We start from the raw sequence: 25426 nt of genomic DNA on the forward strand, positions 1-25426 counted from the left end.
TAACTTGTTGAATTAGAGTAAAATATGACCTTATTTTTCATCTGAGCATAGCACTCTAAATCCTTTTATTACCTGTTATCATAACTGCTTTGTATGGCAAGTCTGTTATTCTCATATATTAGCTTATTCCAACTTGGTCTCAAGCAACAAATTTTGCAGCCAAGGGTAGTGTTGATCCAATATAGCACAGGGGGGGGGGGGAACCAGCTGAGTAAAGTGTTGTACACAATAAAATAAAACTAAGTTTTGTCAACGTTCATTCAAGTGTTTGTTAGAGAATAAAAGCAGAACAAAAGCTGTTCATTTTATCTGTTTATTCATCTGTGCTTCAAAGACAGTTCTGCTGGTAATAAACAATATAAAGAATTATATTGTCTCAAATTGCTTTGTGAATTTAATAGAAAAAAACTAATAAAGCTTTCAGTGGTGATGTTTCACACATCATGGTTTAGAATGTGTGAACTATTCAATGGTGTCCCATGTTAGCAAGTATTTTAACTAAAATTCCAGGTTTATATCAAATGTGCCGTAAATCAACGAAATAAGAATTTTCTCATGGCTGTAATTCAGGAGTGTTATGAAAAAGTGCTTATGTAATTCTAAACAGAATAATCTTATTTCTTTATATACTGCATTGTGATTTAACAGCCAGAAATTCTCCAATAAATGTAAGGTGTATAGGTCTATATATATACAATAAAGAAACATCTTTTTTATTTGAACATGACTCCTAGTATCTTCATGGACATGTCCCCATACTTTAAACACAATTGAAATGATTTGCCATTGCTACTACCCACCCCCCTTTCCCTATACTGTGGTTTAAGCCCTGATAGTTTCCCACAGAGTGTCTCTCTCACAAATTGCAACATCTCTGCTTATTTGTGAACCCTGCCTTTGTGATTTATAAACTCTGATTTAGCAAGATACCGTGAGTTAAATGGTACTTCTTTTACAGCCCAGTAAGCTTGTTGATGCAGACAATTTTTAAACAATTTTGCTAGTCTTGAATGCCTTTGCTTGGAGAAAAGCTGAAACATTTTTCAGGTTGGTTTTTATTATTAAAATAATAAATTAAGGTTCCACCACAAAACCGTGAAGCCCTTATCCGCGCCGACATAAGTGCGGAGGCAAATCCGCGCCGTCCGAAGCGCTAAGAAAAAAACGACCCTACCGCGATGACATAAGCGCGGAGGGCAAATCCGCTCCTACCGAAGCACCCTAAACCTAGGGGTTTGCAAGCGGGGCGGCGACGCGCGGTGGAGGCAGGCCGCCCTCTTCTTCCTCAACAACATCTCCTTGGACGGGCGACCGCCGCCGCCGGGCAAGCCCGCTTCGCCGGCCCCGGGAGAGCCTCAGCTGCCGCTGCTGCTGTGTCCTCTGCCGCCGTCGGCGCTTCCCCCGGAGGAAGAGGCATGGTGGGCGGCGTCGGCGGCCCCGCTTGGGCCCCCCGCGGGCTTCCTGTTGCCCCCCGCGGCTGAGCTGGACCCTTCCCGCGGGCTGCTGCTGCTGGGCAGCCCACTTTGCCGCGTGCCCGCTGTCAGCCCGGTCGCCCTGGCGGGGGTCTTGGTGGGCACCCCCAAGACGGGCATTGCACCCCCCGGATTGCTGAGCCCCACGCAGGGCGCCCCTGTTGGAGCAGCAGGAGCAGCTGGAGGAGGAGGGCTACCTTTGGAGGTACAGAGGCAAAGAACGAAGCATGTAGAACGCCCTTCTGTCGCCACGCTGTTGTCGCGGCGGTGATGACGCGCGGTGATGATGTCACGGCTTTAGCGATGCGGTTTAATCACCGCTATTTTGACGAGCGCGGTTTTGTCGTGCCACGATAAATTAAAATAATAAAGCTGCCGATCATGCTTTAAGCCCAAAACACCAGCCTGAAGATGGCTAGTGAGACCTTGCTGAAACGTTGCCAAGACAATCTCAATCTTACACGGGAAAAGACCTGAATGCAACAAGACCAGCATGTATGTATGTATGTATGTATGTATGTATATATACACACACACACACACACACACACACACACACACACATACAACCACACAGCCAAGCAAGCCACTTACTGAAACAAAGTAAGCACTCCATACACCCCCACCAAGATTTATAGAAAGACGGCAGCTCCAATTATGCTTTGCTTACATAAACACAAAGCCGAAAACACCAGCCTGAAGTGGTGTTAGATATTAGTGTATTTTCAGCAATGCTTCATCTTCAAAACAGCTCTACAATCCAAATGTGCATTACCCCCGACTATAGAAACATTATTTAAATAGCACTGGAGTTGTTTACCTCCGTTTATTGAATATATTATTCAGATTCAATCTTCCCCATTATTTGAGATCTTTAGAGGAAAAACCATAAGAATAAAATGTAATTGTAAACCAAAACTAAAAACCCAATAAAAGACAATAAAAATATTACATATGTTTCAATGAATACATTACATTAAAAAAGCCTTTTAAATTGAAGAAATGGCAATAGTAATTAAATTGTTGGCAAAACATTGTTTTTACCTATCATCCACACTTATGGAGCCAACCTAGTCTCTCTAGGAAAAAAATTCCCAAGCTCAAGCCTTCTTCTGCAAAAGCCTAGGCCACAAATAACATGATTTATCTGCTTTTGGCAAAATGTATTGGGTGAATCCACATTGCAGGCAAAACAACCACACTGGTGCTTGTTCAGCAAGCTGTATTTTCAAAATGTCAAGTTTTGGAAATTTTAAGTATAATTATAACTGAACGCTCCTGTTCCTAAAAGTATGAATCTCTAGGATATGGGACATAAAAACTGATCTTCCTGCATAATGCAGGCTCTGGCAGATTTATATGAGTAGTTTTCAAAATAACCTGGTCCAAGGTATGAATAAGCGGCTCCGAGAAATTTGGAAATAAATTGGAATTCAGTGAAGTTATTTCAGGATTCATATTGACATGCATACCAGGTGCTGCTTGCATTATTTGTTTCTAAATATTTTTCAGGTCCAGCCCACATCCAACGTGTTATAGTAATCTAGAGGAAGGCATGGGCCATTGTAGAATATTAGCCCAGGTAGATTACGGGAAAAGGGAGACTATATCTATGTGTACCTAAAACGTTAAACATTATTGCCATTGTCCAAATCTACATAACAATTTGGAGCTCGAAGAAAACATTCTCAGTTTGCTGCATCGGTTCTTTGAATTTTTAAGATTTCAGAGAATGGATGTGGGATGCATTACTGAATGTCTGCTAAGGACACCAACCAGTAAAAGATTGTTCATAGGCCTATTGGGTGATATTTATAGTCTGCTTTAACACTGCACTAATTTTGAGGCTGTCTGTTGACTATATTTTAAGAAAATGTACATGCAGCATTTCTTAGGAATGTGTAACAATTATTTTAGCAGTTTCCATTTGTACTAAGTACCCATTATGGAGAAAACAGGCCAATAAAAATTTCCTGCTTTGAGTGGACAGCATTTTTGAATGACTAAATATACACTCTGTGATCCGGTTAATACCAAAGTTCATAGCTTGAACAAACATATAAGCTAGTAATTGGCTTTTCCACATAATTTCCAATCCTTTCAGAAACTATCAATTACAATATTTCAAATGTCCATGAAATTGAGGTCCTTATGTGAATTATCCATCTTTGGCAATGATCTGATCTTGGCTTATCTATCAAGCTTATACCTGATGGGATCCTGTTATCTAGGTGCAAAAAATAAATAAATAGCTTTTTTGGATTTTCCAGAATCTTTGTGTCTACCATGTTGAAACTAAACTCCTAGGTAATTGTTTTTTATTTATTTATTATTTTATTGCTTTTTTAATTAGTATCAAATAGAAATAGAAAACAGAATTTTTTAAAAGCAAAAAAATAGAATAAAAAAGGAAAGAAGGATATAATGTGTTATATGTATGTTAACAGTAAAAAGTTAAAATTCGATATAGTTATTTAATGCAATTATTATTCAAGTGCATATATAATTCTAACATACAGTTTTAGAATAGTTAGTATAGTATAACTATTGTGTTTTTAACCTATTTAAAAAAACTATATTGAAGCAATTTGTATGTGTTATAGATTCAAAATCGCTAAATGCAATTTTTGTAGTATGAAATGGTATATGAAATTGTGATTGAATGCTGGCTGTGCATAGTAAATAGAGCTGATTGATTTGTTCTGAACAAGTGGCAAGGCTTATAAAGATTTTTGTGTACACACACTTTTGTGAATTTTGTGAATTCACCAGCTGCCTTTTGCTGCCTTCCTCTGTTTGGCTTAGCAAGCAAAATTCTCATCTTTTCTCCACACAAATCTGTGGGGCAAAGAATTAATAAATCAGTAGGACAAAATTCTAACAGAATTTGTAGACAAATTCTTCCTTTGTCTACAATCTTTAAAAAGTAATTCACAATTTTTGGGTGACAGCTTGGCAAGAAAAGCAGAGAACGACAGTGTTTATTTATAACTTGTCCTTTCTTCTGTACTCCCTCTGCAGTGTACAATGGCAAGTATTACCAAATTTAATATTGATGCCCCTCGCTGGGACCAGAATACTTTTTTGGGGCGTGTAAAGCACTTTTTCAACATCACAGATCCACGGACGCTTTTGGTGTCAGAGCAAACGTTAGATTCAGCGAAGACAATTGTAGATAACTGCAGGTAATCAACTGGGAGGTTGCTGAATAATATCAATCAAATTTGGGGCTTTTGTAAAATCTAAGAGTTGCCTCTGTTCAAATGTATCAATAAAACTAATCGATACTAATCAGACATATGAGGACAGTCGCAAAGACAAATTTGGTCCAATACTATAAAAAAGACACTTTACCAACAATATCAAACTAGAAACCAAATTTGGCAATTACACATTAGTGGCAAAATGAACAACATACATCCAGAATAGATGTTTGCCTTGTTGTGTGACATAAATTTAGTCAAATACAGAAACCTACAGTACTTTTTTTTTAAAAAAAAGGAGAAATAATTGAGGTAAAAACAGTAATTAGAACCAATTACAATATTTATAAATAATTTGATTCAATCAATCAAGTACAATGAAACAGAATTTAGAACTTAATGTTTTTACTAATTTTTCTCATTTTAACTTTAATTTATTTAAAAAGTGTTTCTGTTATCTTTTCCCCCTTTTTCATATTCTTCACATGATTATATGCATTTATTTGTGGAGCATTAACAAATAGTAATGATATGGCCTCTGAGTGAGATGGAATAAATCTAATATAAATAGATAAATACATTAAAATATCAATTAAAATAAAATGATTCATTATTGTTAAAGTCATTATTGCCATTGGGTGTTGATAATTCTTAAATGGATACTCAAACCTCTTCTGAGAACAGACTCTTTCACAAAAGGAAAACTTTCATTATGAAAAGATTTCCTTGCCTAGGTCTTGCTACTAGAAAATTAAATCTACATGTATTGAAATCCCACACTCTTGTGAATTGAAATGCATAATATTATACAAACAGAGCCAATCTTATTTACTAGACAGAATGAAACAGCTGCCTCAAGCACCTGATTTGATGCTATTGGAAGATACAGGACAATATTGTTGGTTTGCTTCTACTAATTGTGTTGAGTTTAGATTTTCTGCCTTGGGTATAAAGGCTTCTTCAATTTCTTGTATACAGCTCTGCACATTGCAGAGTGCATTGAAGTGCTTTGGCATACAACAAATTTGAATGTTGTTAAGACCCAACTTGCATTCACACTTGTTTCAAGAGAAAACTCCAGTGCACAATTTTTAAGAGGCATGTGCTGTGTACTGATATCATTAAGAGGTATAAAAGAGGTATAAGAAGGTATTTCTTTCTTCTTTTTTTTTGCACCTCTAGGGCAGGTTCGGTACCCCCTGGAACGAGCGAGGAACAGCGTTTCTATGCCAAAAAGCTTTATGACTCAGCTTTCCATCCTGACTCAGGGGAAAAAATGAATTTAATAGGGAGAATGTCGTTTCAAGTCCCTGGAGGAATGGCTATCACAGGCTGCATGCTGCAATTTTACAGGTAACAAGAAGCATTTTTTTCTTAGATTCATTGCTCTCTTTTCTCCTTCATTCCTCACCCAGTTGTCTCACAGACACTGCTTTATACAAAATACATGGACATTCTTTGTTATCATCCTATACTGTTGCATTAATGCTTAGATTTAAGCAAGAATTGTATATTTTAGAACAAAATTTCCCAATATTTGACATTAATCTCCATTAAGAAAGGCTTGTGGGATAGTCTAAAAACAAGCTGCATTTCTGGCTAAGACAGCGGAGTCCCAGATTAAGATAAACAGTCTATACTTTGTGCAGATTAAATTGGGGGGGGGGGTTGGGGGGGAAATTAATAAGATCAGGTATATATTAACCCTAGTCCAGGATGCTTTAATGTGGATTAGCAGAGGCTTACTTTTATTTCATAATTTTCCGGAGCGAGGGACAAGAGGCTCCAGTGGATGGTATTGACACACCCATTTGGCCACGAGACTGGGATGAAGCTGAAGACATGCCTCTGTGCTCCACCCTTTCTTCTCTTCATCTCCCATGCAGGAAAAGTTTTTGTCTCCCCGGACCACAGGGCCAGCTTGCTTAAGAAGATTAAGCAGGTCCGTAGGGACCGTTATGTTCCCATAGCCTTTCTATCCAGTTTGTTGGGCACGGTTGCACGCCAGGATTCTGCAGTGGTGACTCCTACCATTCCAGAGAGCCAACACCAGCAGCTCACCGGCCAAGGTCGAGGCCACCCCTCAGGTACGGATTTCCCTCAAGTGGTGACTGTCCCCAGCCTTGCTCAAGGGGTGCGAGTTCAGGGACCAGGAGCACCTGGTTCTCACCATGGATGCCAGCCTATTCGGCTGGGGGGCAACCTTGGGGTCCCAGTTGGCACAGGACTGGTGGTCCTGGCAGGAGCTCCGATACAACATCAACTGGCTGGATCTCCGGGCGATCCATCTGGCGCTTCAATATTTCTGGACAGCTGTCGAGGGTCATCATGTCCTGGTACTCACCGACAACGTGGCTGCCAAGGCCCTCATCAATCAGCAGGGCGGCACGTGTTCCAGGGTACTGCACACCAAAGCAATGTCTCTGGGCAGCTGGGCAGAGAGACATCTGCGGTCGATCTGGGCGGAGCACATCATGGGAATTGACAACCATCAGGCCGACTGGCTCAGTTGAGAGACAGTGGACAATGGAGAGTAGAGCCTGTCCCAGGAGCTGTTCCAGAGCAGGTTCGGACGGCCAGTAGTGGACCTCTTTGCCACTCCGGTCAACACCCATCTTCCACGGTTCTTCTCTCGGTTCCCAGCTCGGGGAACTGAAGGAGTCGACGCCCTTTGCGCAAGATGGCCAAGGGGACTTCTGTATGCTTTTCCTCCCCTCCCTCTCCTTCCTGGGGTAGTTCAGAAGTTAGTCAGGGAGCAAGCAGAGCTGCTCCTGGTGGCTCCTCACTGGCCAAGGAGACCCTGGTTCGCGGACCTCAACATCCTGTCAGTCCAGCCTCCATGGCGGATACCAGAGGGGGAAATAGAGCTGCACCAAGGGAGGCTGATGCACCTGGAACCACACTGGCTGCAACTAGCTGTGTGGAGATTGAGTGGGAGTGCCTAAAGGGAGCTCAATTTTCTCTGCGGGTGATTAGAACCATAGAGGCCTCTCGCAGAAATGCCACCTCGAGGATCTATGATTCTACATGGGTGGCTTTGTTTCCCGGTGCCAGGCAAAATGGATTGGGCCCACCAGGGCCTCGGTACCGCAGGTCCTGGAATTCATCCAGGACGGCCTAGACAAGGGTCTCGCCCGGGGGACTGTGCGCAGGCAACTAGCCACCCTTGCCACGATCCTCCCGGCCGAGAGCCCGGTTCCTCTCATCCAACTTCCTGTTGTGAAGAGGTTCCTTCGGGGGGTCTCCAATCTGCACCCCCCAGTGGTGCCTAGATTCCCCACGTGGAATCTTCCCACCGTGCTACGGGCTCTCATAGAGGAGCCTTTTAAGCTATTGAGAACGGTTAGCCTGAAACACCTAACCCTTAAGGTGATATTCCTAGTCGCCATCATGCCGGCTAGAAGGGTGTCAGAGCTAGGAGCACTCTCTTCTACGGAGGACTTTTGCATGTTCCACAACAACAGGGTCGTGTTGAGGTTGGACCCAGACTTCCTTTCTAAGGTGAATTCCATATTCCATCATTCTCAGGAGCTTGTTCTCCCCGATTTCTGCCCTAATCCGGCTAGGGAACAGGAACAGCAGTGGCACCGGTTGGACGTCAGACGGGTCCTGTGTATTTACCTGAAGCGGACGGTCTCCTTCTGGAGGTCAGAGGCACTCTTCCTATCTTTCCAACCGTCGTCTCTGGGTAGGAGGGTAACGCCTTCCACCATTAGCTGTTGGAGCCGCTTAGCCATATCCCTAGCATATGAATCCCAAAGGTTGCTGGTACTGGCTGGCATCATGGCACACTCAACGAGGAGTGCTGCCACCTCAGTGGCTTGGGCCTCCCAGGCCCCCAATAGAGAACATTTGCAGAGCGGCTACATGGGCATCCCCATTGCTGTTTATCCAACATTACAGGTTGGAGGCATTCGCATCGGCTGATGCACTGTTGGGGTACAAGGTGGCGCAGTGGTTAAATGCAGCACTGCAGGCTACTGCTAGATCAGCAGTTCAGCGGTTCAAATCTCACCGGCTCAGGGTTGACTCAGCCTTCCATCCTTCCGAGGTGGGTAAAATGAGGACCCAGATTGTTGGGGGCAATATGCTGACTCTCTGTAAACCGCTTAGAGAGGGCTGAAAGCCCTATGAAGCGGTATATAAGTCCATTGCTATTGCTATTGCAGAGCATGAGTTCCCCTCCCATGGGACTTAGCTTTGGTAGGTCCCATCCACTGGAGCCTCCTGTCCCTCGCTCCGGAAAATGGCAGTTGGTCTTATCTGAACTGCTATTTTGGGGGCTGGGACAGGAGGCTCCAGTTCCCGCCCTAGGTAGTATGATAGCTGGGGTGGTGGGAGTTCTCCCTTGTGCCTTGTTTTCAGGTCTGAGGGGAGCTCACTTTGATGAAGTGGAGAAGAAAGGGTGGAGTACAGAGGCGTGTCTTCAGCTTCATCCCAGTCTCGTGGCCAAATGGGCGTGTCAATACCATCCACTGGAGCCTCCTGTCCCAGCCCCGAAAATAGCAGTTCAGGTAAGACCAACTGGCATTCTGTGGTGTATTTATTTATTCATAAAACAATGGATACAATACCTGTATCCAAAACAGTATCAGCGGGGAGAAATATGCCAAGCACTAAAATATATTTTTTTTGCTTCCTAGTAAAATAAACTAGAAACCATGGATGAAGTCATATTTCACTAACATGCAAAAACAAATAAGCCATATATGATTTAGCAGGATGCATACACTATGACTCTGTGTGTGTGTGTTGTTGCTTTATAATACTTAGAATAGTGGTATATAACCTGAGATCCCAGGTCTTAATGCAGTCTGGAAGCCTGATTTGCCTATTCTTCCTAAAAACGGGGCAAACCGAATGTTTCAATCTGACAGAAGAAAAAAATGATTAAGTATAAAGGGCATGATATAATAAACTCTTTTATTTTAATTTAACTTTCATTTAAATGTTACCTGTTTGTTTTGATATGGTCAGCCTAACATAGTCTTCCCTATGCAACTTAAAAGTTATGTTTGATCCTCAACCCTTCAAAACATACACACTCCTTTTTTAAAAAGTTTTTTTTATTTTTAAACAAACAAAGACAAACAGTACATGTAACATAAAACCCACATCAATTACATATAGCATATTGTTTGGTTACAAGCATTTGTGCATCACCACTTTCAATTGTGTATAGGCTCACTGATGATCCATCAAGCATACATAGATATAGTATTGTCATTGTACATCATATTGTTCAGTTATAATTGATATTCTTTCATTTTAAGCAAATATTCTAGAAACTAGATTCACATATATACCAATATTCCATTGCATCCTTATTTGTCTATTTAATAATAATGTCTTTATAGAATCACCTATCTCATTATATTATTTTTGCAATATAAAAGAATTCTCCAATATTTTATATTTATGCATCAATTATATATAGAATCACAAATTATCTATCAATTATACATAGGTACATTGTTATCATTATATATATGTTCAACTATAATTTTTATTCCTTCATTTTAAACAAAATGTTCTAGATATTCAATTCATGTATTTGCCAATATTTCATTACATCAGTGTTAGTCTATTTAATAATAATATATCTTTATAGTATCACCTATCTTATTTTATTATTCTTACAATATATAAAACTTCTCCAACGTTTTTCATTTCCATGGTTTTTTTAATCTAGCCATTGATAAAACAAATCCCATACCTTATAAAATTGTACATCTTCTTGCTCTCTAATTTCAAATGTCAATTTACTCATTTCAGCACATTCCATTATTTTAATACACACTCTTGTTTTCCAATATTCAAATACTTTCAAAGGAATTAAAAAATCAGGCAGCCAACTTTATTTCACAAAACAAGTTATGAATTTGTCTAGCAATAATGTAGCTGACTTTTACTGATCCCGTGAAGCTGGAATTGAATGGTAGACCACAAAGAAATACTCAGGCTGTCAGCCAGAGTGGAAAGAAAGTCAATCCAGAAAATGGCAATGCTATAGTACTTAATTGTTGCCAAGGACACTATATGTCTTAAAACACCACCTCCATGTAATTTATTTATTTATTTATTTGTACGATTTATAGGCCGCCCAATCCTGGAGGACTCCGGGCGGCTTACAACGAAGGAAAAAAATAATAATAAAATGAAAATAAAAACAGGTTAAAATCAACACACATAAATTCATTATGATCGGGGCTGGACCTCAACAATGAGGTCAACAACCCCAGGTCTGCCGGAATAGCCAGGTTTTAACAGCTTTTCTGAAGGCAGAATGGCTTCAGAAAATAGCTTTTTAATGGTAAAGAATTATACAGCCTAAAATGTATACAGGAAGTTATATGATAAATGGAATGTTGAGACTGCATAGCTTTCATCTAAGACACCAACACAATTTACTTAGTCAGTCTCACAAAGTGGAGCCAGATTTTGTTTCCCAATGCTTTGCAGTTTCTCGGTATACCCAGTGGCCTATGTTTACATTTGCCAGTCAAGCTTATATTCATCATACTAGCTAGGTTTACCCGATATGCTTGACCAAAAATTGCCACTTTTTAGCCATGCATGTTGTGAGAATCCAGCCATCGACTGTAATTTCCCCCCCCCCCAATGCTTAATTATTGTTCTATAACTGTTATATTTTTTGTTCTAATTCTTCTTTTGTTATTCTTTTTCTTCAGCTATTTTTTCATCTTTACTAATGTGGAACTTTGTGCTTTGTTTACCTAGGATCTTTTCAGCTGTTCTAATTGCATTTTAATAGACAGTTTTTGATTATGATGTAGGGTTTTTATCATGAAACTTTTATAATAGTAATAAAATCAGTGGTTGATCAAGGATAATACATGGGTACAGAAGAGAGATAACATTGGTTCTGTCACATTCAGCTATCTGGAAGACACATGTACCAACTCAGATGCAGGAATTCACTTTTTTCTTTCTTTACAGAACAGTTCCGGCTGTGGTGTTTTGGCAGTGGGTAAATCAGTCTTTTAATGCCATTGTGAATTACACCAACCGGAATGCAGCTAGCCCCATCTCGGTCAAGTAAGTGTCTCTTCATGATTACCTGATAGCATAGAGTTTTCATCCAATGCTCCTTATGATCCAATTAGCTGACTTTGCTTTAACTTTGATCTACAGCACTCTCTGGAATCATATGAGGAAATATTGTCTTGGACTGTAGACTGTGTATATGGTCAATTTTTGCTAGACATTGTACTTTATCATTTTGATGCATAGTATTTCCAGAACTGACTTCAGGGAATAGAAAATAGTCAACTGTTGGAAAGGGACAATCAAGATAGATCTACTTTTGCTGCTCCTGTGTGTAGCTTTCATGGTTTATTCAACACAGAACTTTATTTCTGAATATCAGCTGGAGTGGGATAAGTGTGGGAGGGGACCTGAAATGGGGAGGTGGCTATATATAAAGGATTTTATGCTCAGCCCAATAGAATTACCTGTGACTTCATGTATCAGAAGGAGTCTGGCACATCTGTAGCTCACAAACACATTTAATCCTTTTTAAGAAAATTAATCTTAAAGGGCAATGCCAAATTCCTCTTGATTTTCAGCTGTCATAGGTTAACCTGGTTTTTCTGTTACATTGTCTACTTCGACTTCATGGCCATTCTTTATTTCCTGGGTATGTCACAGAACTAGATGTGTAAAACATGTATCTCTTTATATCGTAGATCTTTCATGAGAAGCCACAAGTCCATACAGAAGAAGTTTTTCACAAAGCTTATTCTTGTTTAAGGAAAAGAATATAAGGGCTATGATTACATTTGCCTTTAAAAATTTATGATAGGACTATTTATTACACAACTGCAGTTTTAAAATGACTAATGCCACAACTCCTATTATTTTATATTCCTCTGGATAATTTAGGCAAATTGGAGTGGCTTATTTCACAGCTACCAGCACTGCCTTGGCAACTGCTGTGGGACTCAACCTTTACACTAAGGTACAACTCTAAAATGCTACTAATTTTAACCACAAGGGGGCAGCTGGTCCAAAAATGTGAGAAGGCATCCCTGGCCTCTTCCTGTAGGAACTTTTACCTGTAAAGAGCATAATTCTTTTCTTCAAAATCCCTAGTGCGGAGGAGTGGAATATCTTCTATCTCTAAAAGTTTTCTTTGAGCTGTAAAATATATTCTCTCTTTCTTCCTTACTTCACCACTGCAAAGATTGTAAGCACCATGTGCTTTTTAGGCTAAGGACCACCCTTATCTTTTGAGTTGACATACCAGGGGTTAGACTCAAGGATAGTAATGATCTTGAAAAGGCATCTAAATTTAATTTTATTTAACTTGCATTTTCATTAATTAAACTAAACACAGTTAAAGGTTGTTTCTCACATATGTAGTAATTTTCTCTTGTATATTAAAAAACTCCACACAGTTTGGTGATGACTTTTATTGATGGGGTTGTGGAGTACTAAACTGTGACATTGAAAGGATGGGTATATTCTTGTATCCTTGGAACTGCAGGTTGCACACTTTGTTCTAAGGGACAAATTTAATGTGGGATTACAAGAATTATGTCAGTGCAATAGAAGCCCACATTGCCTGTGGCCTCCATAGTACTGCTACCAGTTCTTTTTACCTTTTCTTGGAAAGGTTAAGCCTGCTCCTTATTGCTTTATCTTCTTCCTTACAGAGAGCACCATCCCTTGTGGCACGTTGGGTCCCATTTGCAGCAGTAGCTGCTGCCAACTGTGTGAATATCCCCTTGATGAGGCAACAGTAAGTCTCTTGACGAAATCCCAGCAGAAGAGGGAAAGGGATGAAAGAATAACATGATGAAGGAGGGTTTTTTCTTGGATATAATGCAAGCTTTGGTTTACTTTAATATAAGAATAAAAGCATTTGCTTGGGGATGGGGATAGCTGCATTTTTTTCTAGTGTAATAACTATCAGTCTTATAGCTGCCTTTCAAATTTACTACTGATAGCAGAAACAGGTAGCCAGATAACTGTTTTTTACAGAGACAAATTATTCCATTACCTTTGTGAAATTATTTGCTTCTGCATCATTGGTCACTATAGTTTCCATCTCAGTCACTAGTTTTGGGCCATTAAAACATTAAATGGACAAATGTGGATCATTAAAATCAAAGCAAGGGTTGTGTATGCTAAACCAAAAAATGGATATGTTGTCTCTAATTAGTCCTTTAATAGCATGCACCCAATATCATCATGGTCTACAATATTATTGAGCACATCCAAATGCCAGGAACCAAAACTCTTGTACAGAGAAGATGGACCACAGACCACTACATTCATTATTTGTGGGGTTTTTTATTTTTTATTATTTCTTGTCTTGTATGTTTGGCTTTAAAAAAATATCAGAATACTGTCTTGCACTCATTGCTTGACTTTACAAATATAATTAATGACTTGACCTGATAATCCAGTCAAAATGGCATCTATGCAACTCTCCCTTTGAATATTTTCCCTATATTCATTTATTTCCCAAGAGAAGGAAATAAACTTGAAAATTTTAATAATCCCAATACCAATCTATAGTACAGTATCTCTTTTGCATCCTAGGTAGCTGTTGCACCTTCCTCTTGCCAGCTGAATTAGATTTACCAACTACATATATAGTATATACACACAGCTAGCTATATCAATAAAAGCAAACAATTAAACATTTAAACCATATTCTAGTCACCAAAACAGACACACTTATATTGTGCCTATGTGCCTAAAGTCCAGATGCCTTCTTAAAAGCAGATTAAAGACAAGTACGGTAGCAGGTTAAGCTATTTTTGATACAGAAGCAGATGTTAGATCTTGTACACTGTCTATGTCATGTAGTCCTTTTATAATCCCTCTTTTCAATTTGTAACTTGATTTTATCACTACTTTCATTCTTCTTGCTTTGTGGCTCCCTTACCTCACCATCATAGAAGGACACAAAGTCATAAATTAAATAATTCTCTCTGTCCTCAGTGACAGCAACCCCAATTGGGCTACTGTTTATTTTTTTTCCCCCTCCAAAGCCAGAGTGGCTTCCTGGACTCTGGTGGCAGCTGGAAAAACTTCAAAAATGTCATTCATGGTCATGTTGTTCTTTTGTCCAGGGCTGAATTAATTGCTATGGAGAATGATTGAATCAGTCAATTGTGATCCAAATAAAAGCAGCATATTTTAATCTAAAATAATTTAATCTTTAATCTATTTTAAGAGCCGAGGTGGCGCAGTGGTTAGGATGCAGTACTGTAGGCCACTTCAGCTGACTGTTATCTGCAGTTCAGCGGTTCAAATCTCACCGGCTCAAGGTTGACTCAGCCTTCCATCCTTCCGAGGTGGGTGAAATGAGGACCCAGACTGTGGGGGCAATATGCTGACTCTGTAAACCGCTTAGAGAGGGCTGAAAGCCCTATGAAGCGGTATATAAGTCTAACTGCTATTGCTATCTTTTGTTCTTGCACTGGCTATCAGATGATAATTTGCTCCCAGCCTGATGACCTTTTGCTTACAGAAGCTGCAGCCCTGTCAACATTTTGTTGATGTCATCCTTACCTGTAAAGCTGCAATTCATTAAAAATTCCATGACATCACAGTAACTTAGCCAATGGCTTTAGGAGGAGTATTTGCATGGAACTGGCTCTAGCCCAGTTTTTGCCTCTTGTGTAATCAGTAAGATAAGATAAAGACTGGGTCACTTAGATAATTGGGGCATGAGTGATTTGGGGACAAATGGAAAAATCTATTCTAGAATTAATTGTCACCAATCTTTTTATATATATATATATATATATATATATATATATATATATATATATATATATATATATATATATATATATATATATATATATATATATATATATATATATATATATATATATATATATATAGTGTCACAAAACTTTAGTGTCATAAAACTTTATATAAAAATGTTAATTAAATGATGCTTTTCTCCATAACTGCATTTTCATTTTGTGTACAACCAGGAAAAGTTAATAAGAGAGAAAATAATTAAATATTAGTCTGTCATAAGAATATATTTTGGCACCCGCTATTCAGAAAGAAATCTTATTTTTTTAATTAAACATAATAAAACATAGCATAAAGATGTTACTATTACCCTGTCTAGAAAAAAGTTAATGAAGGAAGCACAAAGTCCCATATAAAACATCACAATAATTGTGTTTTGATATTATGAAAGCAACATGATACTTTCTAAATCTTCTGTTTAAAATTACAGTTGTTGGATCAGATGTAGACTATTTATATATTAAGTAGTTGTGAGGTTGGTGTAATTGATCAATATTGAAGCATATTTCTCAGAGCACTTCCCTAATGGGTTTAGGTAAGGCTCCCATGTCCTTACTCAGCAGCTTCTCTTCCATCTCAGCTAGCCAAAAATTCACATTGTAAAACTTGTCTTTCCCAAATTGGGAGATTCTGTTATTCCTGAGGTTATAGCTTGGCCTGTTTTTGACTGGCAGGAAGTCCTACCAAATCTTGATGCTTCTTCCCCATAACTGACAAACTATATTAGCACATTTATTAAAAATGCCATGCCATGTAGTGTGTCCCATATTGGGCTTTAGAATGACTAATCAGCCAGAAACCATGACTTTAATCATGGCGCTAATGCAGAACAGGCCTAATGAAACAAGTGGATTTGAGTGCTATAGGAGTGCAATTTTGGCACTCCGCTAATTAGCTAGCTGAAGGTTTGGGCCAGCTATAACAAGTGTTAACAACAGCCATCAGTGGGACAACCATGGACCGTACAGGGTGGGATTTCAGAACATTTGGAAAATGGAAAAATTATATAAAACAGCACATTTTTATCAGCTTGCTCTGGTTTAAGATTATTCATTCTTAAACAGTTTATGTCTCAATTGAAAAATCCCCTGATGGATTTATATTGATGGATACTTAAAAAAAACAATTTGTCACCACCTTCATTTTACCCAGATTTTATTTTGACATTCAAATTACTATTTGGAGTTGCTGAGTATCTAAAGCCTCAGAATGTTTGGTGATAATTAGGAATAGGATTCTCTAGGAGGCAGCAGTGCACCATCAATGGTGTCAGATACTCAGTAACTCAAGTGTGTGGACTTTCTTTGCAATGTAATTGTTCTTAGGCTGATGGAGCTTTACATTCCTGCAAATTTTTTTTTTACTGAGTCTCTTGATTTAAACTGAATATAACCGTATTCCTGCAGCATTTTTAAAAATGACAAGGCAGCTGAGTAACTTAGGACAAGCCACTCTTTCCCAGCTCTCTTCATCTCACAGATTAGTTGTGGTGGAGAGAAAAGGAATGGTTGCATTTAGTATGCTTCCTTGAGTAGTACAAAAAAAAAAAAAAACCCACGACATCTAGCTGGTTGATCTTAATGTCTAAGGTCATGTCTTTGTGTCTGCATTAGGGAACTCATTAATGGGATCACAGTGACAGATGAAAATGACAATACTCTGGGAAAGTCCAGGGTAAGTACCATTATCTTGGGACTTTGAGATCCTGGAATTGGTTTATTATTATTATTATTTTTATAAACAAGAACATTTAGAGTTATCTTTTCTACAGTATATGCCTGACTGCCTAAGAAGAGCCTTGTATGCTGATACATCAGGTTACAGCAAGTGTTATCTGTTGAATTGGGGTTTTTTTGTTCTCCCACAAACTCCCATGATGATTATTTCAGATGAAAAAGTAGATGGCAAGATTAATATTTCTTAAAGAGAGAGCAGCTTGGAGTTGTTGAACTGTCCAATACAGACTTCTGCAGCCTAATGCCCTTCCAGATTTATTGGGTTAATAACTCCCAGAATTCCCAGTTAGTGGGAATGCTAAGAATTGTGATTAAGGAATGTGAGATTACAGAAGAGTTGTGTTCCCAATCTTAGCAGCGTACAGATATGTCTTTTTAAATTCCCAGAATTTTCAGAATCGGTATTCTGGCTAGGACTTTCTGGAAGTCCAGACATCTGGACATTTCTTAGGTAGGGAAATACTGGTTCAAAGCCATTGAAGGTTTAAGGCAGCAACTTACTTCATCAAGATATAATGAAGTGAAAAGGATAATAATGGAACTTTTGGCATTCCTGAAGTATCTTGACTACCTGTGGTGAATATCTACCATTAGCTTGTGATATACCCTCAAACAAAATTTTTAGAGCTCTTCATTATATCCCTTTGACAAGAAAATTATTACCACCGCTTTCACTCGAAAAAGCAAATTTCATATGCTCTGTAGATTCTTTAATGTTCTTTGAGATGCTTTAATGTTCCTACTTTGTTACCAGTATTCCAAGTAACACATCTCTTTATATATTGGGAGTTCTTAACTTTTAGTACATAACCTCCTGTACAAGCTATTTTAGAGAAGTTATATCTAGTATTATTATTTATTGTTTATTTATACAGTGGCATCAGTTTTCATGGCATCTTACCGATAACCAGATGACAGGTCCCTGCTCACAGGAATTTAAAGTATAAAGTTTGACACAAGGGAGATAACAGAGAAAGTGGAGGCAGGGATAAAACAGGGTAAGATGTGTGATTCATAATGCAAAATTGTTAGCTTATTTATATCATTTTAGTTATTGGAACTAGAACTCTTAGAAAGACCAAAATTGTTAATGATGTTATAAAGCAGTCTGTTTCGTTGTTGTTATACTTCCTGCCATTCTTCTGTCCAGGAAAGAAAAACTACGCTTAGATTAAATTTACGGTAAAATAAAAGTTGGTAACAGATAAAATATTATCATAAAATGTATTATTTAATACATAATTAAAAGCATTATTCAAAAAATAGAATTGATGGTCACAGCAACTGATATAAAAGCAGCATAGGACTATCAGATCCTTGCTTTTCCCCCTTTTTCTAAAATGCATTCTGGCTGTTTTGGTGTTCTATATTTTATTTTGTAATATTGCTTTATAATCAAATACTGGTTTTACACATTTTAATTAAAAATTAAAGAATGTGCCATGGTTACTTCCATGCACATAGTATAGGGAGAAAAGGCAGCATTCTTGTGGGGAGCAATCAGCTGTCAGACAATTTAGGATGATGGATCGAATTAGTGACATTTAAAGGTAGAGATGCTTCTCGATTTTAGAGTAGAAAATTAAGATAGTCACAGTGCTTTAAACCAATAGAGGAGTAACAGACTGTTACAATATTCCTTCTTTTCTTGCTTTTACAGACACACATTTTTTCTTTTATTTTAAAACACCCTGCTATTTACTCCTCTTGCATTCCAGGCAACAGTTATCAGAGGGCCCCTTCAGCCACTCAGCAAGCCTCTGGGTCAACTGACATTTTCACATAATGTTTTTAGTAAAATATACAAGTTGTAGATTAGGTTACCAGCCTATACCACATGAATCTTCCCTGCAGCAATAATAACAATGGCACTTAGACTTATATACCATTTCACAGTGCTTTACAACCCCCTCTAAGTGGTTTACAGTCAGCATATTGGCCCTCAACAATCTTACTCCTCGTTTTACTGACCTTGGAAGGATGGAAGGCTAAGTCAACCTTAAGCCAGTGAGAATCAAACAGCCGAACTGCTGACAGTTGGCAATCAGCAGCCTTCAGTACTGCATTCTAATCAATGTGTCACCACAGCTCTTAAGGACATGATAATAATCTAGTTTTGGTATACTTGGCCCAGATGCCACAGTTGCAACCAAATCCAGTTAAAACTTCAAGTATGCTTACACTGTTTTGTGCAAACTTAAGATTTTTTAAAAAAATCTATACACTACCTTTCAAGCATCACCATACTGATGTTTACTAATTAGGAGAATACTGATTTTACTTAGTATGCATCACATAATGACCACAGATAGAAATAAAACACAAAATTAAAATCACCCTTCTGAGATGGTTACATTGGTTTCAATTGTCATAATAGTCATTATGAGGTTTTTGATGAAACCTGAGCTGTTTCTTGGTTTATGATGGGGTAATTAAATCTTGATTGTTGTATTATTTTGTACTAGTTAGTTAATAATCAACTCTCCATGAAGCATCTTTATGCAGTTTTTATTTATTTAAATATAGCATTTGATTTAATCCCTATATACAAAGCTCTGGATAATCTCTGATAGTCTCTTCAATAGAGTAGATAAAGAGTCAACAATTATTAATTTTAAGACCCATGAAAATAACTTAGTGCAGATTAAATATGTTTTTTTTAGATTTCAGTTCAAAAGGTTTAAGTAAATTGTATCCTAGTTTCCCTATTTGTCAACATTTATATCTATTCTCTAGTTCACACCTTTGACAAATTAAAATTCCATCTTCCAAGCTGCAAATAAATCTATTTCAGTCATAACTGCTGATGATGCATCTGGCCTGTCTCAGTCACAAGTAGGTTTAAAGCCCTTCCTTTTAACTCTTGACTCATATTGTAAAGACCCATCCTCCTATGTGCCAAGGTAGTGAGTGGTCTTTCCAGAGAGGTTTGCAAGATGTGGATATTATTGGACAGATAATGAAATCTTTGAACGAAGTTTAGAATCCACATTTCGCTGGGAAAAGAGATGGTAACTATATTTGTCTCACTATAAATATTTTTAGTATAGGCTTCCATTTGGCTTGAAGGTTTGTAATTATAAAATTCCAAGCTTCCGGAAACAGCATATTCTAAATTTCTAAGAGTTCCTCTGAGTGACTCTAACGCTTTATTGAATCTGGAATTTAGGCTAGGTTCTCTACAAACTCGCATGCAGCTCCAATGTTGAAAATTCTGGCTAAAGTTTATTTTTTACTTATGGCTCCCTTGCCTCTTTAGTCCTTTTGGATAGCTTTCTGTTGTCCTTGAAGTGGACCTTACATATTGTAAACTGTAAGCCCCATATTTGATCTTACTTGACCTTATTGAAAGAACTAAATCTGAACTGATGCAAAGTGTATTCAGTGCTGATAATTAGGAATACAGGTAGGCCTCGAACTTATGGCCACAATTGGGCCCATTTCTGTCGCTAAGTGAGACATTTGTTACGTGAGTTTTGCCCCATTTCTTGCCACAGTTGTTCAGTTAATCACTGCTGTTGTTAAATTAGTAACATGGTTGTTAAGTGAATCAGGCTTCCCCATTGACATCGCTTGTCAGAAAGTTGCAGAAGGTGATTGCATGAACCTAGTACACTGCAACCACCATAAATATGAGTCAGTTGCCAAGCGTATGAATTTTGATCACGTGACTATGGGGATGGTGCAACGGTTTTAAGTGTGAAAAATAGTTGTAAGTCCTTTTTTTCAGTGCCATTATAATTTGAACAGTCACTAAATGAACTGCTGTAAGTTGAGGATACTTGTATCTGAATATGACACCCACCTGTTATAGTGACCTCCATCTGGAGGACCTTTGATTCAACAATATTTTTTTTTAATATCTTGTTTTTGCCACACGCAAGAGCTTTTCCTTTGGACCAGTTTAATGCTCTAATTTCCATGTGGTCAATAAAGTTTTTTAAATATGTCTATTCAAGAGTATCCCTGCCTTGCTTGGTGGGAGAAATAGAGATGATTAGGTATGTATTGCTGCATCCCCTATATTGTATAGGTTGGAGCATAGCTATTATAATGTTCCTTTTATATAATTGCTTTAGTAGCCAGATGAAGAAAAGATTCTCTTCAATAGCAGGTTTGTCTTTAAGGAAGAGTGGAGACCAAATAGAATTGCCAAATGTTGCTGTCTGGGGCTTATTGTTTTAGGCTTCAATTCTTCCTTTTCTGCAAGTTGTTTGAAAATGGATGGACTCAGGTGGCATCCCACAGTGAATGAATAAATATATTAAAAATAGTTTAACTGTTTGAGAATTTTCTTTTACTGTCTTTTGATTGCCTTCCTAATAATATGTAACTAACCAATCTTTGACCATAAATAAAATACATATTTAAACATTTAATATCTTCTTGGAAAAATGTGGATATTGTTGCGGTTAACAGGCGTATTTGCATTTAAAGGACTGATCCCATATTGCTCTATTATGTTTGGATTATGTGATTGCATTGTTAATTAAAAAATCAACCCAATAAAAATGAAGGAAAAAAATAAAAATAAATACAAAATAAAAAATTAACCCAAAAAATTCCTTCCTGCCCTTTTTTACATGTAGCTATGATGTAGCTCAAAATATTCTAGCTACAAAAATATGTGGGGGTTTAATAGGTTATAATTTTAAATGCAGTTGAATACTTCTGAGCTACTCCTAGCAAACAGGAGATATCACTGGCTTTAATAAAGATTCCTAGTAAGCATTTTGTCCAGTGTTGAGATAAAGTTTGGGGAACTTGCCATTTAGGATTGTCCCACCAACATTGCCCTGCTTCTGAGGCTAGATATTCTGCAATGAATACTGTGTCATTGCTGTTTGCTTGTTTGTTCATTTTAGAGAGCTGCAATCAAGGGGATAACTCAGGTGGTGGTTTCCCGCATTGTTATGGCTGCTCCTGGCATGAGTAAGTGCTAAATATTTCTCTTTTGTTGGACTGTAATTTGGCATGTTAATTTAGAGGCAGCCATCAAAAAGTAAATATCCAGTACAAACTCTTAATAGAAAGCGATTAAATGAGCATCACAGTATCAGAACATTAACTTCAACATTTCATTATTTTACCATGACATTGGATGCAAAGATATAGTCATGAGGTTGATATCATGATGTACATTTCATCATTCACCCTCCTTGCATTGTCCTCTAGTGCAACAGCTTGGTGACCTCCACAAGGACTCCGAGCCAAGTTGATTGCTGCTATGTTGGTTGGGAATCCTGGGAATTGACATAGGGGACTCTCCATTAGTGAAGGCTACTCTGGTGGATTGTGCTAAAGGGCTCTTGAAACTATATTTAGGATTGGCTCTCATTCGTTATGATGTTTACAAGCTAGTAAGTGCTCATTAGTCAGATCCTGCTCCACATTAAAATCATAATTAGGTTCCCCAATGGTACTCTTCAAGCTGATGGCTAACATTCTATTACTTTCAGCCAACTGAGAATGATTGGGGCTTTAATCTACCCATTGAAAGATGCCAGATAGAGGAATTTCTAAACTGTGGAATTAATTTATTTAGGTTGTTAAGATTCAGATCTAAAAATTTAAAGCAAAATCCATTTACAATATTTTAACTCTGTGTATGGGTAAGTATGTGCATGGCTAAGTCCTGTAGGATACCAACAGAATTCATGAAAAAATGAAAGGAAGTTTGTTAAAAACACCTAGCTTCAAGTGTGGTAAGCATTTAACCATTAATCTTCTATGATTTAAAAGATTATGAACCTTTTAAAATGCTATTATGAGCCATGGTACAAACATTCACAGGTGTGATCAAAGCTGTTACTGAACAATATTATGTTCTACTTTCTTGGGAAATAAGCTACCAGATTTTCTGTAACATGTCCACATGTTGCATTTCCCCCCTAAATAAGGATACATTAGGATTATTAAGAATTATCCCAGAATATGGGAAGAAAGTGTTCATAACTCACAGAATTATTAGTAGTGGGGCAGTCCAGTGCACCTTATCTATTATATCACTGAGATGTTGGACAGAGTTGATCCAAGGAAAATAAAATCATTTGTTTTCTTTTTAGTTTTATTGCCTATTATCATGGAGGCATTAGAGAAATATCCATTCATGAAGGTAAGGTACTTGGGAAATGGAATGAATTACAGTAGTTTGTTCTTGCTGAAATAATAAGAGGTCAGAGATTTTAGATAGTTATGCAGATAACCAAATAGCTAGCAGAAGTTCTACGTATTCCTCACTTTGGCAATATAATACATTTGTTAAAGATTTGAAATAGATCATCTGCACATAACTCAGTAGCAAATCTACTGCTACCAACAGAAACAAGAAAAACAAGGCAAGCCTCCAATAGAAAATTAAGCAATTGTAACAAATTATTTATACTTTTTGGTTGGTTTTATTGTTTTTAAGCTCAGTTTTAATTGTTAGTTCTGTGGGGTCATGTATATGAAATAGGTAGTTTATATGTTTATTATATAAATAAATCACACAAATTATTAATTGTTATTGTGACTTTTAAAAAAAAGTCATTATAGACAGCCCTAAAAAGCATCCAGTTGCTACTGTTCAAAATTATATAGAATACCAGAAAAAGCTTGTTTGTTATACTTGCATACCACAATAAGGCTTATCGTGGCTTGTTGGGTTAAGTTAAGCATGCTATCAGAATTCATCTAATGATCATTTATTCAATAAATTAAAACATCCATAATAAAAATGAAAACAAGCCAAGTTCTAGCCACAGTAACTAAAAATACAATAAAAGCAGACAAGTTTAGGCATCTTATTATTCACCATAAAATTTCCAGAATAGCAATAGCAATAGACTTTGATACCGCTGCTTTATAGTGCTTTACAGCCCTCGCTAAGCGGTTTTACAGAGTCCGCATATTGCCTCCAACAATTTGGGTCCTCATTTTATCCACCTCAGAAGCATGGAAGGCTGAGTCAACCTTGAGCCTAGTGAGATTTGAACTGCAAAATTGCAGTCAGTCAGCAGTCAGTCAGCAGAAGTAGCCTGCAGTACTGCACTTTAACTACTGTGCCAACGTGGCTCAGAATAGCTCAGTTTTCAAAGCTTTCTGGTATGTCAAAACTGGAGCCAACTTACTTTCTAATGAGACAGTATTCTGTAATATAAGGGTTGCTACTAAAAAGCAGCACCTATAAGACTCTACTCCAAGGGTGTCAATCTGGTGTCCCATGGGCTGGATGCTTCACGCGCAGGCTATACCCACCCCGACTTTGCAAAAGCAAAAAACATTGTGATACGTTATGAATTCAGCCTTTTAGTCCCCTTCAGTTCTTAAAAAGCTTCTAGATAACAGATCAAGAGATTAATAGTGTCTCCATACTGGCTAAGCATATTATTTAAGCATATCAGCATATTGCTGATACTGAACCCTAAACTGACGGGCTTGTTGTATCTAATCAACTTTTTGTGCTCTTGGTTCCCAAAAAGAGATTTGTATTGTTAGTTCTCTTTATTATCTCAGCCCTAATTCTAGAAACTGAAAGTTTGAATTCTTACTTTCTTGGAATCATCTCACGCATATTGTTTTCTTGGCAGAAAATCCAGGTTCTCCATGCTCCCTTGCAAACAGTTCTTGTTGGAGGATTGTAAGTATTCTGTATCATGCATTACTTTCAGAAGCCAGTGCTGTAATTCCCGGTGATTTATGAAAAGCCACCCATTTTATAAGGAATTTGGGGGAGGGGGGTACCAGAAGATTTTTTTTGCATCATAGCATTAAAATATAATATGAACTCAAGAACTGTGGATTGAAAAGTAAGTTTGTGGCTTAGGATATGTGTGGGATATTTAACAAGCAATGGCTTAATGCTTGGTCAAGCAACCATGGTTAAATGCAAATTTCATCTGTATTTATATGTGGAAAAGAAAAGATATATGTTTGCATTGAATATGGGAATGGGCATCAAACTGCTTTAAAATTCAGTGCATCTTGTTGTAAAGAATCCTGCCAAATATATAACTTCTGCTTAGCTGTTTTGAACCTGAGAACGCAGATCTGGATTCCCTATGGAGAAAAAAAATGTTGGCCTTTCTTTTTAATAATCTGCCTTTGCCTTGCAGCCTTGTGTTCATGGTCCCAGTTGCCTGCGCACTTTTCCCACAGAGAAGGTACCAATCTCTTTTCTGTCCTTTTGTCCCTCCTGACTGCCCTATACAATTTGTATATAATCTGA

The 25426-nt window shown here is 37.8% G+C and overlaps 1 protein-coding gene across 1 annotated transcript in view; it reads left to right on the forward strand.

The window, feature by feature from the left end:
- Window positions 1–25426, forward strand: part of SFXN2 (sideroflexin 2) — a 37780-nt gene that overhangs the window by 6805 nt on the left and 5549 nt on the right. Inside the window, exons 3-12 of the mRNA XM_087725761.1 lie at window positions 4494–4657; window positions 5858–6028; window positions 11636–11734; window positions 12581–12656; window positions 13354–13439; window positions 17095–17155; window positions 22083–22149; window positions 23283–23332; window positions 24789–24838; window positions 25314–25361. Coding sequence (XP_087581887.1) covers window positions 4500–4657; window positions 5858–6028; window positions 11636–11734; window positions 12581–12656; window positions 13354–13439; window positions 17095–17155; window positions 22083–22149; window positions 23283–23332; window positions 24789–24838; window positions 25314–25361 — 866 coding nt within the window. The 5' untranslated portion in view covers window positions 4494–4499. The remainder of the gene's footprint in view (window positions 1–4493; window positions 4658–5857; window positions 6029–11635; window positions 11735–12580; window positions 12657–13353; window positions 13440–17094; window positions 17156–22082; window positions 22150–23282; window positions 23333–24788; window positions 24839–25313; window positions 25362–25426) is intronic.

This window comes from Thamnophis sirtalis, unplaced genomic scaffold (genome assembly GCF_051295495.1).
Source record: "Thamnophis sirtalis isolate CommonGarterSnake01/CBP01778 unplaced genomic scaffold, rThaSir2_p1.2 scaffold_11, whole genome shotgun sequence".
Lineage (NCBI taxonomy): Eukaryota > Metazoa > Chordata > Lepidosauria > Squamata > Natricidae > Thamnophis > Thamnophis sirtalis.